The sequence below is a fragment of the Perca flavescens genome, chromosome 3 (genome assembly GCF_004354835.1).
Source record: "Perca flavescens isolate YP-PL-M2 chromosome 3, PFLA_1.0, whole genome shotgun sequence".
Taxonomy (NCBI): domain Eukaryota; kingdom Metazoa; phylum Chordata; class Actinopteri; order Perciformes; family Percidae; genus Perca; species Perca flavescens.
Window position 1 is genome coordinate 41,429,360 of NC_041333.1, and position 16,239 is coordinate 41,445,598.

Here is a 16,239-nt window from a genome sequence, read left to right on the forward strand (position 1 = left end):
CTTGTAAGCATAGTTTTGAAAGGTGCTTTATAAATATGGTTTACTTACTCACTTACTACAAATGTTATCTGACAACAATAGGCTTTGCTCATCATCAATAAAAAAAAAATACATTTATTGTGACAAACTGTAACTGTGATTTTTTTCCATCCGGCCACAACAAGGCCTCAGACTTTCCTTCCGCTAATTCTGCTGACTTGATATCCTCGGGCAGATTGTTCCAGAGTCTGCAAATGCTCTGTACCGGTTTATTTTCAGCCGGACCTCTGGAACAGACACCAGACCTCTGCCTGAGGATTTGAAAGTACGTACCAGTGTGTACAGTAGGCGGTCAGAGATATGCAAGGGTGCGACGCCAATAAGGGGCCATATGTATTCTAAAGGCCCAAACGCACTGAAGGTGATAGTTGATGCTTCTATGGCAGTTGTAATAATTATATTTTCTCCTTGAGGCCCACAGATGCACCTGTTGTAAAGACAAAATTTACTTTTGTTTTGCTGAGAAATGTTGATCGGAGAAGACCCGTCCTACTCTGCCTCTGATTGGCTAGTACTCATTACCTTCTTCACAGAATGCATCACAAAGAGAAAAAAATAAGACTGCCTGAGCCGGCTCGCTAGATGATGGCAGGCTTAAAGCTGATTAACAAGAACATTAAAATTCAACTTCATAAAAAGGTTGCTGAATCCTGAGCTAGAACATCTGGTATATTTTCTAAATAGACACCCTTTGAAGACTCCCGATCATATATTACAACACTACACTATTTTAACAACACAACACAGCTGTTCTGTTCTCTGCCAGAAATCATGCCACCTATTGGACTTTCCTTTTCAGGTGTGTTGCACACGTGAAGCAGGAAATAGGAATTAGGAAATAGGTCGTTTTTAAAATGCTCATGCTTCTCTGTTTGCAATTAATGCAATCAATGCCAGTACCAGAAGCAATCACTTTCAATCTTTGGTTGTAATGCTTAGAAAAGCAATGGCTGTAAGTGAACGTTTTTTACCAATGTAAAGCAGCCTGAATTGAAGTGTATTTGTGGCAGCTGAACTTAGCCCCGCCCACAACATTCAGGGTCGGGAAGTTCAGTTTGATCCGTTGAGGAGCAATTATGCTTCAACAGGATCTGTTCAGACCAATCATATTGTCAGACAGACGATCAACAGTAACAGAATCAACCACCTCACCAAAGACCATTGGGTTGAATTTGTTTACAACAGGTGGCTGCCACTGGAGAACTGAGATGTGGAGATTCAACCATCACGTCTGTTACAGAAGATATCGATAGCGCATTCATTTTAAAATCCTCAACCTGCCTATCTCAAACCAGCTGATGGTGTGGCTGCGACTCAGCTGTTCAAGTGGCAGAGGCTGGTTTTAGAACGTAAGAGGCTTCACCTGTTTCAACGGATAATAGAGAAGTCAGCTGGTAAAGTCAGATATAAACAATATGAATAAAATGATCATTAATCCATTTTATTTCTGCGTTACAAACAGCTTTACGAAATGGCAGAGTTTTAGACAGAGCCTCAACAACTGCCCGAAAGCACGGTAACGTTATATGGTGGAGAGAGATAGAGAGAGACTGAAGAGAGAGAAAGTCAAAAGTCGGGAGTTAGAACAAATGCATTGTGCAAAGAGTGGTTGCTATGGAGACGATACACGGTGTTGAGTTCTGTTGACAGTTGAGTTCCGTTGCTCTGATTGGTTTTAGGTCTATCCAAGGAGTGCTTTCCTGGTTCAGTTGGAAGTGGTGGCCAAGCTTTAAAAGATTTTCCAAAGTCATTTACTTTGTGGCACTTAGGCCTTTTTTTGGCTGTTATGTGGTTTATGAACACTTAAAGGGGTGATAGAATGATTATATAGGGTATTTCACACTGTTCCTTATGGTCTCCTAATGGGGTATGTAACATTAGTTGGGCTGAAAATGTCCTGGTTGATATTTTATTGGCCCTTATGCATCCCTGGGTTTTGGCCCTATTTGTAACAAGAGCTTTTCTTCCAAATATGGTATGGTCATGAATATTTAGATGAGCTGCGCGCTGCTTGGTTGAGCCTTATCCCCGTACACACACGTAGAGACGCGCGCTGATTGGTTGAGCGAATCGCCATACACACGCATTAGAGGTCGCGTGCTGATTGGTTGAGCGAATCCCCAATACACACACATTAGAAACGCGACAGAATCTCATATTCCAGACACTGCAATGTTTCCTTACCAAATTAACTTCGGAGACTTTTTTATGCAAGAAATCAACTATATAAAGCTCAAATATGGGCCGTTTTACGAAAATGGATGGCTAATTGAAAATTTGGTAAAACTGTGTGTCGGAGTTCAGCTGCCTGTGTTGCTCCCTCGCCGCCCGGCCTGCCTTCCTCCACAGACCCCGGCCTGCTGTGAGTTTGATTGAGCTCCGGCACGGCTGCTGCAGCCCACAGCACCTCATACCCGCGCAAAGTCACCGTTTGGGCTAATGGACTACTACCAAACACCGCTGCCCTGACAGAGCTCCAGGGCCTGCATCTCCTCTCTTCCTGCTAGCTAAATGGCCCGTGTGAGAGAGCGCAGTCAGCGAGCTTGTTACACCAGCAATCTCTTACCACAGGTTACACACATGTCATGCCACTTAGCTATACAACATATACCTAAATGTCTTATAAAGCTAACAACGGTGTCCGATTTCAAGTTAATGAATATTTGTGAACTGTAAGGGTTTCGTTAGCTGCGACTGTCCCTTCAATCCTATGTGTACAGATTGCTGCTAGTTAGCTTCATTTTGCGTCATAATTCGAGTATATTTACAGTTTGAATTTCGTCACGCCACTTATACAACATCTAACTAAATGTTTTATAAAGCTAACAACGGTGTCCAATTTCAAGTTAATGAATATTTGTGAATTCCAGAGGAATTCTAAGAGGAGGCTAGCTAGCTCTCATTGATAGAGCTACATCCAGCCGCAGGCTCTATCAATGAGACTCACGGACAAGCGGCGTTTATTTCCCCAATCGTTTGTTTAAATAACTCAACACATTATAATTACACACATTAAAAGATTAACTGGAACCTGTGGTAAGAGAATGCTGGCGTAACAAGCTCACTTACACATACATTAGCTCACATACACATACATTAGCTAGCAGGAAGAGGGGAGTTGCAGGCCCTGGAGCTCTGTCAGAGCAGCAGTGTTTTGTAGTTCATTAACCCAAAACGGTGACTTTGCGCGAGTATGGAGTGCCGTGGGCTGCCAGAGCTCACAGCAGGCCGGCGTCTGTGAAGGGAGGCAGGCCGGGCGGCGAGGCAGCAACACAGGCAGCACCGGCGTCTGAAGTCCGACACACAGTCGGACAAAATTTGCAATTAGACATACATTTTCGTAAAATGGCCCATATTTGACCTCTACATAGTTGATTTCTTGCATGAAAAAGTCTCAGAAGTGAATTTAGTGGTAAAATAGCATATGAACAATGTATACAATTTCTGAGATCTGCTCGACTTAGATTCAGAAGCCTAACTGATCGCAGGTCAGTTGTGTAGCCTATGCAAATGTTGGGGCATGACAAACACAGACTTGAGCCAAATGAGGAGGAGCCGCAATAGTTGACGGCCACTATGGGGCTCGTTGAGATTCGCCCGTTTTCAGAGGCAGTTTCAAATAGTGAGATGTGCAGAGAAAAGAGATGTCAATGGGATTTAGAGGTTCTATGTATGTCCTAGTTACCCACTAAACTGTCATTATTCAACTATGACAAGGTAAAATCAGTTTTGCATTCTATCACCCCTTTAATCCACTCGTGGTTGTTTTAAAGTAAACATACATTGTCATCTAGAAAACTGATCCTGGTGCATCAAGCTCCTTGTTTTAACAGACATTTTATTATGCATGCACAATCTGCAGGGAGGAATGTGCAATTTTTCAGCAGGGTACCATAGACTCATACTTGGAGTTGCTGACCCTCACAGTCGGTCTCAAAGTGTTAGCATGCAGATCACAGTCTGAAGAAGCCTGCAAAACCATTAAAAGGAAGCCCGACTAGTACGACATGTTGGCCTTATAAGATTAACGTGGGCGTCAGCTATAAGAAGGTGGTACAAAAAATGCCATGGTTATTTACGTCTCAAAGCATTCTGGGGTAGTGAAGTGTAATGGTTCAACCCGGTCTCACGCCAGGTCGTGAATAGGTAACGTTATTTTGATTCATAAATTTGTGTACAGGTTACGATTTTGACGTTTTTTTCGTGTATATGCAACGACTTATTTTGACATTTTTTTCGTGTATATGCAACGACTTTTGAACGTGTACAGGTGATGCTTTTCGAACCTGATCTGGGGCCACCTGAGGGGCCGCCACTTGCGGGCCGCCACTCGCAGGACGCGATCCACGGGCGCAGGGGCACACAGCAACGGGGAAATCAAACGCCACAACGGGGAAATGAAACGCCACAATAACTGGACGGTTGTGGTTAGGAAAAAAAAGAATGGGGAAAGGAACCGTCACACGTGGGACACGCCGACAAAGGAACTGCAACACGCGGGACGCGATCCCCGGTATCCGGGGTGAAAGTCCTGTGTTTTCTGACCCATCCACCACCCCGACCAACCTCCCTACGCGGACTTTCGCCTTATCAATATTACTCGCTACCGTCAGCGTTCTGGGATCACGAAATATGCTTCCCATTAAAATGCATTGCTTTCAATTTCGTAATCGGCACACAAAAAAAAAGGCATTTATGTAACCTGTCCACGACTTAAAGGAACACGCCGACTTTTTGGGAATTTAGCTTATTCACCGTAAGCCCCAGAGTAAGACAAGTCGATACATACCCTTCTCATCTCCGTGCGTGCTGTAATGCTGTCTGACGGTTCCAGCATTAGCTTAGCCTATTCCTGTTCCTATTTACATGTTGTGATTTGTAGAGTCACAGCGTATACAAAAAACAACGTAACATGAGACAAAGCCATCTTCTAACTGTAAACAAACTGGGAACTATATTCTCAGACAGGCTTGCTGCAAGCATATCACTCCGCCCAAGTACTATATTCTTCCGCCTGAGAATATAGTTCCCGGTTTGTTAACAGTTAGAAGACGGCTGTGTCTCATGTTACGTTGTTTTTTGTACACGCTGTGACTCTATAAATCACAACATGTAAATAGGAACATGTTGCCGTTATTTTGTCACTTATTGGGAGCAGTAGGATTACTGGAACCATTCACCTGCATGTTCTGTGCTGGCCTGATGCTGCTGGAGCCGTCAGACAGCGTTACAGCACGCACGGAGATGAGAAGGGTATGTATGGACTTGTCTAACTCTGGGGGTTATGGTGAATAAGCTAAATTCCCAATAAGTCGGCGTGTTCCTTTAATAGATTAAAATAACATAACTATAGAACGACCTGCCGTGAGACCTGGCTGAATGGTTGTACCCCAGCGTACCGGCTATTGACAGTAAAGTAACAGCGAGATGAACACGTCTGCCGTTCAGCCTTTTCAGTTTGATCGTAGGCTTAAAGGACGAACCTAGGGGTTAATAACAGATGTGTACAGACTCTGTTGTTCTCTGGGACATGTTTTCATGCTAATTGATTGTGTTTGGAGCTTCAACGAAGCTAGCGCGGACCGCTGGTTATCCTAGCTTACAACGCTAGCTAGTATTCGGGGCACAGGGAAATTAAAAACAAATTTATACCATTTTTCGCTATTTATACCACTAAAAAGGCTCAAAATATAACCAAACTTCAACAGTAGCATAGTGAGGGTCCCTACATGTTAACCGAAGCATTGAGAACGTGAGAACGAGAGAGAGAGAGAGAGAGAGCCACAACAGAGCCTCGTACTTCGGGAAACCAGTCATGACTTACAGCTGGTGATGCCAACTTAAAATCAAAAATAATTTGTACAATATATCTGAAATAATTGCACCGATGTAAACATAACTTGTCTAGCTAGCTAGTTTACTTACTCAGTGGATAACTGTCCATCTTCTCCCTCCGGTCTTGGTCGCCGTCTTCATTTTATTTTCAGGACTTAGAAAAAAAGTTTCCCTGTTCATCAGAGAGGGGAAATCTTCAGACTGTACAAAACACAGCGTCTCTTGGGTGTTGCTACGCAACAGGTCCCACTCCGTTCAACACAGACGCTCCTGTTTGACATACCATGAAGCCTAAAATTAGCCACCTTCCTCTTGAAAAGGACAAGGGACATCGGTCGTCTCTCCGTGGGGAACGTGAATGCTTTTATTGTCAAGAAGGGTCTCATTATTGCTGGTCTGGTGAAGAGAGTGTCTTTCCCTGACCATATCAGGTCGCAAACTGAACCTGATCCCTGTTTCAAACCGTTTATTTCGGAAGGCTATGTTTCTCTAACTGGAGAACCTGAAGAGCAGCAGCCAATATAGATACTGAGAGACACAGGAGGCTCCCAGTCTATCATATCGAGAAGGCATCTTGCCTTTGTCCTCCAAATCATCATGCCAGTCAAGTGCAGTTGTGCAAGGCATTGGACTGAGTTTCGTACCTACCCCTTTGCACAAAGTTCACATTCAGTCTCCTCTGGTTAATGGGTTTTTCAAAGTTGCTGTTCTCTCTTCCTTGCCCATTAAAGGTGTTGATTTCATTCTGAGCAATGATTTAGCTGGGGGCAAGGTTATGCCAGTTCTTGAGGTCTTAAAGAGTCCTGATTTTGACACAGAGCCTGATAAAACACAAATGCTTCACAAGTCACAAGGGCCCAGGTAAAAAACTCTGGCATTGACATGTCTAGACACTTTTCTGGTTGCAGAACAGATCCTTGATACTGTGAATGGGTCCACGAGTCAGCCTGATGTCCAGCTTGCTGATGTACAGTCCACGCTTTCCAGCCCGGATGTTGTGCAGCCATTGGCCACCAGGGAGGAATTCATTGCAACACAGCAAGGTGACAAAACCCTTTTGAAATGTCATTCCTCTGTTCTCAGCCAGGAGGAAGCTTCCAAGACCAAAGTAGCCTATGTTCTTGAGAATGGCTTTCTAATGCATCAATGGATGAGTGATGTCTCGGAGGAGGGAGACTGGAGCTCAACAAACCAAGTGGTTGTGCCCACAGCCTATCGTTCTCAGGTACTGTCCTTGGCCCACGACCACCCATTGTCAAGACACATGGGGGTCACTAAAACCTATGATAGAGTCCTCAGGCATTTCCTTTGGCCAGGACTGAAGTCTGATGTTGTTCATCATTGTCGTACCTACCATGTGTGACAAGTCACTAGGAAACCAAACCAGATGATTCCCCATGCTCCTCTCCATCCCATTCCAGTAATGGGTGAGCCATTTGGAAGAGTCATTGTGGATTGTGTGGGCCCATTGCCTAAGACTAAATCTGGAAATCATTTCCTACTAACTGTGATGTGTGCTTCTACTAGGTTTCCAGAAGCAATCCCACTACAGACAATAACTGCTCCTGTCGTCGTAAAAGCTCTGGTGAAGTTCTTCTCAATGTTTGGCCTGCCAAAAGTGGTTCAAATGGATCAAGGAACCAATTTTAAATCGAAGGCGTTTGCCCAAGCACTTAAAACGTTAGGTGTTAAACATGTAACCTCTAGTCCCTATCATCCTGAAAGTCAAGGAGCACTAGAGAGATTTCATCAGACTATGAAATCAATGTTACGCAAGAACTGTAATGAGTCGCAGAAGGATTGGGATGACAGTGTGCCGCTTGTGTTGTTTGCAGCCTGTGAGGTTCTACAGGAGTCTCTAGGGTTCAGCCCTCTGACATATAGCAATTGTAAGTCACTTTGGATAAAAGCGTCAGCTAAATGACATGTAATGTAATGTCCTTTGAAGGTATTTAAAGAGCTACTGGTCCGGCCGGAGAAGAAAGTCAAAAGTATTCCAGAGTATGTTGCTAGGCTCAAGGATCGTCTCCAACATGCCTGTGCCTTGGCTAAAGATGCCCTGACTTCTTCCCAGCTCAAGATTAAGAAATACTATGACCATAGAGCAGTTGAAAACGTGTTCCAGCCGGGCAACAAGGTTTTGATTTTGTTGCCTATACTCTGTTCTGTACTCTCCACTAAATTTTCTGGTCCTTATGTTGTAGAGAAGAAACTCTCAACTCAACTACGTCATCCAGACCCCTGATCGCAGGCGACAAACAGAGTGTGTCATGTCAACATGATGAAACTGTACCACTCACGGGAGAGTCAAAGTGAGTCAACCACAGCCCAGGGTGCTGTGATGCTACACCACAAGGGGCAAGGCTAAGCAATAGTGAAGTGCTGTCTGACTTAGACCGTTACTTGTCTCATCTGCCTGATGACCAGAGTAAAGATGTAAAGGACGTAATAAGTCATTTTCTGTGTTTGTTTAATGACATCCCCTCTCATACTTCTGTCATAGCTCATGACGTTGTTCTGACTAGCTCTAAGCCACTCAAGCAGCATGCATATTGGGTTAGTCCTGCTAAGAGGGAAGCCGTGAAGAAGGAGGTTGACTATCTGGTGCAAAATGGATTTGCGGTACCAAGTTCCAGTCCTTGGAGCTCCCCTTGTCTTCTGGATATGAAGTCGGACGGAAGTCCAAGGTTCGGCACTGACTTTCGCAAGGTGAATTCTATCACTGTTCCAGATGCACATCCATTACCTCTTATTGAGGACTGCATCGATGAAATTGGTCCTGCTGCCTATGTCACAAAGCTTGATATGTTAAAGGAATACTGGCAAGTCCCTTTAACCCCTCATGATTCTGCAATTTCTGTTTTGTGACCCCTGACAGTTTCCTACAATACACCGTTATGCCCTTCGGAATGTGTTACGCTCCTGCTACTTTCCAGAGACTGGTAAATAATGTTTTGGGAGATGTTCCCAACTGCAGAGCATATCTCGATGATATTGTGTTCTTGGAGGACTGGGCAAGTCATTTGAAAACTTTGAGGGAAGCTTTCAGACATCTGTCATCTGCATCCCTAACCCTTAATCTTGCTAAATGTGATTTTGGGAAAGGTAATGTTCTTTATCTTGGTCAGCAGGTTGGTTGGGGACATGTGCGTCCTGCAGATGCAAAGGTTAAGGCCATTGCTGCATTTCCTGTACCTACTACCAGGAAAGAGCTGCGTCGATTCCTGGGAATGGCTGGCTACTATCGACGTTTCTGTAAAAACTTCTCTTCTGTAGCAGCCCCGCTGACAGATCTGACCAGCCCCTTAAGGCCCTTCGTTTGGTCAAGTGAGTGCCAATGTTCTTTTGAGAGCCCTTCAGTCTGGAAGTTGATGCCAGTGCGGTTGGAGCAGGGGCTGTTCTCCTGCAAGAGGACAATCATGGCATTAGCCATCCTGTGAGTTACTTTACATGCGAGTTCAACAAACATCAACTCAACTATTCCACCATTGAAAAGGAAGCACTTGCAATGTTGTACGCGTTACAACATTTTGAGGTTTATCTTGGATCAAGCATTAAGCCCATTATGGTCTTCACAGATCATAATCCTCTTGTGTTTCTCTCCAGGATGTACAATCACAACCAACATCTTATGCGTTGGTCTCTAATAGTTCAAGACTACAACCTGGACATAATCCATGAAAAGGGGTCTGAAAATGTTCTTGCTGATGCTTTGTCACGCGCTATGTAGTATGCTTTGCTGTTGATGTAGATCCAAGCCTTATGTCAGGTGTGATTTTTGTTTAGCATTGCTTGGATTTATACGGGTGGGGTTGTTACATGCCAGACAAAGCTCCTGTCTACATGTGTTTTTCTCTTGTTCTTTCTCCTGCTCACTCTGTTTTCTCTCCAGGTGATTGAGGTGATTGCTTTCCACCTGTGTTTGGAGTTGACCAATCAGCATTCCAGGTGGCAGTCAATAAAAGGATTGGCTGGCTGGTTGCCAGTTTTCCTGTCCGTTATGCTTTTATGTCGTTAAGTTTTGTAAGGTGGAGGTTGAGGACCTTAGGTAACCTTGGAGTACCCTGTACATTTTGCACGTAGTTGATCATTGTATAGATACACCAGAGGCCTGTACTACGAAGCAGGATTTGGCGTTAACAAGCTAACTTAAGGCTCAACCCAGGATTTTCTGTACTACGAAGGTGGATCTGTTGTTATCGGGTTCAATCGCCGTGGTAACTCATGCTGAACACCTAACCTGGTCGGGAGCAGGTTAAGTTGGAGATCAAAGATCAACCAGTGTAAAAGCACCGCCTACTGACCAATCAATAGGTCGATTGATAACGGCATCACCATTCTTAAAGAAGATCAGGCGGAGCTCAGTGCAGAGAGAGAGAGGGGGAGAGAAGGGGTGCGCTCATAAAAGTTAAAACATTTAGAGACCAACAACCCTGTTAACATGGGTATTTTTATGAAATATAGCCTATATATTTTAATGGGAGGGAATTAGGCTACATATTGGCTTCTTGAGCCGTGTGTCGCCAATGCGCACATCGGTTTGAATTATGTTTTTATATTTTTTATTTGCGCTCACGATCGCTTACCACTGCCAGGGTTGCAACTGAAATAAAAGGCTAAAGCAACGACAGTTTATGGAAAGCCCAAGTGTAATTATGGTTAGATCTTGGTCCTGACTGATGGGGAAGTGATATTGGAGTTGTGATTTAAACATCTACAGCGTCGGCTATTTTATTTTTTTTTGCCATCTTTCCTGCCTGTTTTAGGAAGCAGCGACTGTATTGCGTTTTGCCTGGAAAACCGAGTCTGTGTCCTTCATATTCATGTAGAATTATAATTTGCTCTCCTTATATATAACATGCGGCTCTGGTAGATGTTTGCGATTGGTCGTGGTGCCCAAACACCGCCTCTTTTATGTGAACGCGCGCTTCTCTAGATTGGACAAACCTGGATTGATTGAACTAGTTGATAACCACCTTCGTGACACCGGTTATCCGGGACCACAGTTGTTAGGGTTAGTGAAGCCGGATTACTGAAAGAAATCCAGGACATGTTGATCTTGCTTCGTAGTACAGGCCTCAGGCTTAGTAGTTGTTGCTGCCTGTGTAATGTTCTCTCTATCTTTTTGTAGAGAAGCAGGTTAGGTATTTGGTTTGATTTATTTTGCTTGTAGAGCTAGTGGTAAGCTAGGCCCCGTTTTGTTATATTGATTTCATTTGTTTGGCACAACCTCCAGGTCCCATCCTCCACTCTCCTATTGTGAGCTATTTCCATGTTTGGAATAAAAAACAAATGTTTCACTTTTACACTGACTCTGTCCCATTTTATTGATTGTCATGTTACTGTCCCTGAATCCATCAGAGGGGTCATAACAGGTGGCCATAGCTTCATAATGTCCGCAGGTACACCACCAGTTTCCCGAAGTACGAGGCTGTGTTGCGGCATTGACTACCGGTAGCTCTTTCTCTCTCGTAGCCCTTTCATGGAGCTCTTTCAATAAACTGTCTGTACACTTACAAAGTTCTCAATGCTTCGGTTAACATGTAGTGACCTACACTATGCTACCGTTGTTTGGTGATATTTTGAGCCTTTTTAGTGGTATAAATAGCGATTTGTTTTTTCTTTTCCTGTGTCCCGAATACTAGATAGCAACCATTGCATCCAACATGCATTGAGACGTAAATAACCATGGCGGCCTACGAGGGAAGAGATTTTCTGCATTTCTTTTAACAAAAAAACAAAACATTTGGAGTGTTTTTGTACCACCTTTTATACATGACGCCCACATTAATCTTATAGGGCCAACATGTCGTACTAGTTAGGGTTCCTTTTTAAACTCTGAGAAGCAATCCTGAAGCAATTATACCAGCCACTTCCTGATGAGAATGTTAGCACAGCGCTTATTTTATGAAAGCCCCAGCCATTGGTTTGCACTGCGCGTCACTCGCACAGAAAAGGTTTAACACATTTCAACTCTTGGAGCAGGCTGGCATGTGCATGAAACCAGCACAGCCACGACACTTTCATGGGATTGCACCCACTTGTCACTACGCCTGTCAGATTGCCCACAATCCCTACCTGCCTGCTGCCTCTCATTGAAATATGAATTACTAGTAGGTGCGTCAATCACTCCCCATCTGAAAAGACCTTAAATAGGCTGAGATTGTGTCTCAAACCTCACACTTCCATTAGTGCACTAACAGGCAGTAAACTTTGTACACTACGTATTGACTTGCATAGTGTGTACATTTCGACAGGGGAGTGTTGTTTCAAATCGTGCACAGCCGGTGTACACTTAACGGAAATGATGATCACAACATTTCATCCCTTCTTCTTCTTCAGTAGAATTGTGAATTTCACCCAGGGAGAGCATTCCAGCCACTTATTGTTTTCCGCAAAAAATACATTCCTGCTTTGTTTTGGAATTTTTAATAAAAAAATGGAATGGGATTTTATTGATTGTTGCATTTTCTCCTTGTCACGCGAGGATAAGACTGTTACGACAACGCCGTTGTGTCATCCGCCTCTTATTATCTGTAAAATGTAACAGTACCTTCTTTTTTGTTATTGCTCTCCATTCAATGTTTTCTATTAATTAATTATATTTATTCTTTGTTGATCCCTCTATTTTATGTATATTTCTTGTATCTGCTTTAAAATGAATAACGGTAATGTATTACTGTTCATTTGAGTAGTAATTGTAATGCTCAACTGTTTTAGACCCCATTCTTCTATTCTTTTATGCACTAACATTATATGCTGCAGTCATGCAAAGTGCAATGCAAAAGATAACACAACATTAAATACTTTAATAGAATTTTATTTAAAAGATGGTCCTGTGCTTATAGTTCTACAGGCTCCAAACCCCAGGACGTAACGTTACTGCCAGCTGAACGATACAGTCCCAGTTAGGGTTGGGTACCGAAACGCGGTGCCAATAGTGCACCGGTTCCGACGTAAACGGTAGTAACGAGACCGAATAAGAATGAAAATTTTTGTGCCTTATTTCGGTGCCTGACTTTACACAACACTCGACAGCAGGTAATGTTAGCCTGCCTTTAGCTAGCAGCTGGGTTCTCTTAATACATCCATGGATTAAACACGGTTAAAATGCTGACAGCTAGTCACTTTACAGTTAACAGTTACACTTTACAGTGTAACGTGTGACTGTATTTCAACACCGGGACGCAACAGTCTGCTCTGCAGCACAGCAGCTGCCGACATCGGAAAAACACAGACACTGTTCACTGAAACTGGTAACCTACAGCCTCGCGGTGCATTCAAAGTTATTGTAAAATACCCTTTTCCCATCTGGTGGTTGTTTATGTTATTCAACAGCAATTTACTGGTGAAATAAGTTATTACATTACTATTAAATCATTTAATTTTGACCATATGGCCTTAGTAATAAAAAAGTTGTTCTTAAATGTCGCTACAACCTACTTTTGTGTAGTACCCTTCTTTTTTTAAACTTTCTTAAAAAGGCACTGTTTTAAAATTAGCGTTTTAGCACCGGTATCGGAAAAAAACCAAACGATACCCAACCCTAGTCCCAGTGCTGGCACTGTACTTTAGTTTGATGGGGAAAGTGACATGAGGGTGGACTTCAGATTCTCCAGGGGATCCTTCTACATTCTAATGGCCATCGTTGCCCCTAAATCAGGGACCTCTAGTCCTCGTTTGTCCCTAAAGAGATGGATTATATACATCAGATCAAGGCAGAAACAGCTGATACGTTATAACATTATGTTTCCGTTAACGTTATTGGCTGACAATCATCAGCTGATCACTGCATTGCCAGGCTAACGCTCTCAGCGGGGTGTGATGAACAGTGGCAATAATAGTCACAATAAAAATAATGGAACTATGACTAGAAATAGTAGTTGTAGTAGTTCATGGTGTAGCAGGGCACTGCAGGACGTTACTGGGCATAGCAGGATGTAGCAGGACGTAACAGGGCATTACAGGGCGTATCAAGGCACTGCTGGGCATAGCAGGGTGTAGCAGGGCATAGCAGGGTGTAGCAGGGCGCAGAGCAGGACCACACCTACAGGGTTGGTAGATGAATCTGAAAACTATGAAGAGAAGCAGAGAAGAAAAGGGTGCCAAGTCTGCAGCTATATACCCTCCTCTGCCGTTCTAGGCTAACGCTGCAACTCCTCACTCCCTAACTATAAGCTTTATCAAGGAGGAGAGTATGCTGTATCGCTTTTCTTCCCCAACCATACTTGAAATGTTCTATATGCGTTTAGAAAGTTTACTTTTTTTGTTGACATCGATTAAACATAATCTCTAACAATATCAATTATCAAATGGCCGATAAATCAGGGGGAAACTACTTTAAAGTTTCTTTTCCGATACTGATATCGGTATTGGAACAACTCTAATAGAAACCATATTTTGTCTTTATGTTTCTGTTCTTTGAAATGCCATCTACAAAGTTTACTTTTTGCTGACATTGACCAAACAGAATCTTTCAATGGGACCTTTTCATAATGAGGTCATTCTGCTGCTGTGGGTGTCCTCTGTATCGAAAAGGATAAAAGAAGTCGCAACGAAGTTTCGGCTCAGTTAGGAAGGATTCAGTCTGACTACAGAGGGTGTAAGCTCTAATTTATACAATATCACAGATGTTTTATTAATAATTTGTAACCTGAACATTATGTTGAACTAAATGGTACATTTGGGGGTGTTTGTTAAAACTGTTTCCATGATAATGAATCTGTTTAGTATTACTACACTGAATTATGTTCATGTATGCTTTGTGTTTAAGTTACACACTGTGCCAACCTAGTCCAAATTTAAACTAGTTACATACAGTATAGTTTTCCAAATGAAGAACAATAGTTTTGTTGGTGTGTCTTATTGTTATAAACCAAGGTGAGGACCATGATAAACTCTACACAGGTTTCATATTTCATTCTTGCTGCCTATTTTGACACCGGAGGTTTTAAATACTTACTTTTCTTGCTTATTTTGTCTTTGTATGTTTTCATAGTTTGTGCCAATATTTTGCTGATTGTGGTTATCTGTATGAACAGAAGCTTACATGAACCTATGTACCTTTTTCTGTGCAGCCTGTTTGTAAATGAACTGTATGGTAGTACAGGGTTGTTTCCATTCCTTCTGGTTCAGATCCTCTCTGACATTCACACTGTTTCTGCTCCCTTCTGTTTCCTGCAGATTTTCTGTTTGTACTCTTATGGAGGTGTAGAACTTTGGACCTTAGCCATCATGTCTTATGACAGATATCTTGCTATCTGTTATCCTCTACAATATCACACTCGTATGACATCTAAAAAGATTGCCATGCTTATTGCTCTAACATGGTTGTACTCTTTTCTTGTCATTTTTTTGATAGCGTTTGGTCTGACTGCTCCTTTACAGCTGTGTGGAAACATCATTAACAAAGTTTACTGTGACAACTATTATCTTGTCAACCTGGCCTGCTCTGACACCAGAGTCAATAACATTTTTGGACTTGTTCACATGTTTACAGTAATCTTTGCTCTTATAATCTTAATTCTTTTCTCTTACATGAGGATTCTTAAAGTGTGTTTATCTGGTTCCAAACAGACCAGACAGAAAGCTCTCAGTACCTGCACACCTCACCTTTTTTCCCTTCTGAATTTTTCTTGTGGAGCTTTCTTTGAAATAGTGCAGAGCAGGTTTAATATGAACTATTTACCCAACATGTTGCGCATTTTTCTGTCATTGTACTGGCTAACATTCCAACCACTCATCAACCCTTTACTGTATGGACTGAAAATGTCCAAAATACGCATTATATGTAGACTTCTGCTCTTTGGGGGGGAAAGGTAACTACAAATGTTATCTGACAACTAAGAGCTTTGCTCGTCATGAATAAAAAGAATTACATTCATTAAATGAGTTACCTTTGACAGTACTTTTGCTTTTGCTGTGCCTCTGGTATAGTTACTACTGTTTGAGTGTTTAACCCATGTTTTCCTTTAACTTTATTTTATTATTTTCATTGTTTTTGTTTACTTCTTATATTGCTGTGTTGTATTTTATCTGTGTATTTATCCTTATGTTGCACTGAATAGCACCTTGTAAGCATAGTTTTGAAAGGTGCTTTATAAATATGGTTTACTTACTCACTTACTACAAATGTTATCTGACAACAATAGGCTTTAATCATCATCAATAACAAAAATACATTTATTGTGACAAACTGTAACTGTGATTTTTTTCCATCCGGCCACAACAAGGCCTCAGACTTTCCTTCCGCTAATTCTGCTGACTTGATATCCTCGGGCAGATTGTTCCAGAGTCTGCAAACGCTCTGTACCGGTTAATTTTCAGCCGGACCTCTGGAACAGACACCAGACCTCTGCCTGAGGA

At 42.5% G+C, this 16,239-nt stretch overlaps 1 protein-coding gene across 1 annotated transcript; it reads left to right on the top strand.

Moving 5' to 3' along the window:
- The first annotated feature begins 14,763 nt into the window (after positions 1 to 14,763).
- Positions 14,764 to 15,696, top strand: LOC114553032 (olfactory receptor 142-like). The gene has a single exon (XM_028574126.1). It carries the CDS (start codon positions 14,764 to 14,766, stop codon positions 15,694 to 15,696), a length of 933 nt encoding a protein of 310 aa, XP_028429927.1.
- The last annotated feature ends 543 nt before the right edge of the window (positions 15,697 to 16,239 follow it).

Bases quoted from the DNA above. Each gene is read 5' to 3' on its own strand.
- LOC114553032 (XM_028574126.1), top strand. From the start codon at position 14,764: ATGATAAACTCTACACAGGTTTCATATTTCATTCTTGCTGCCTATTTT.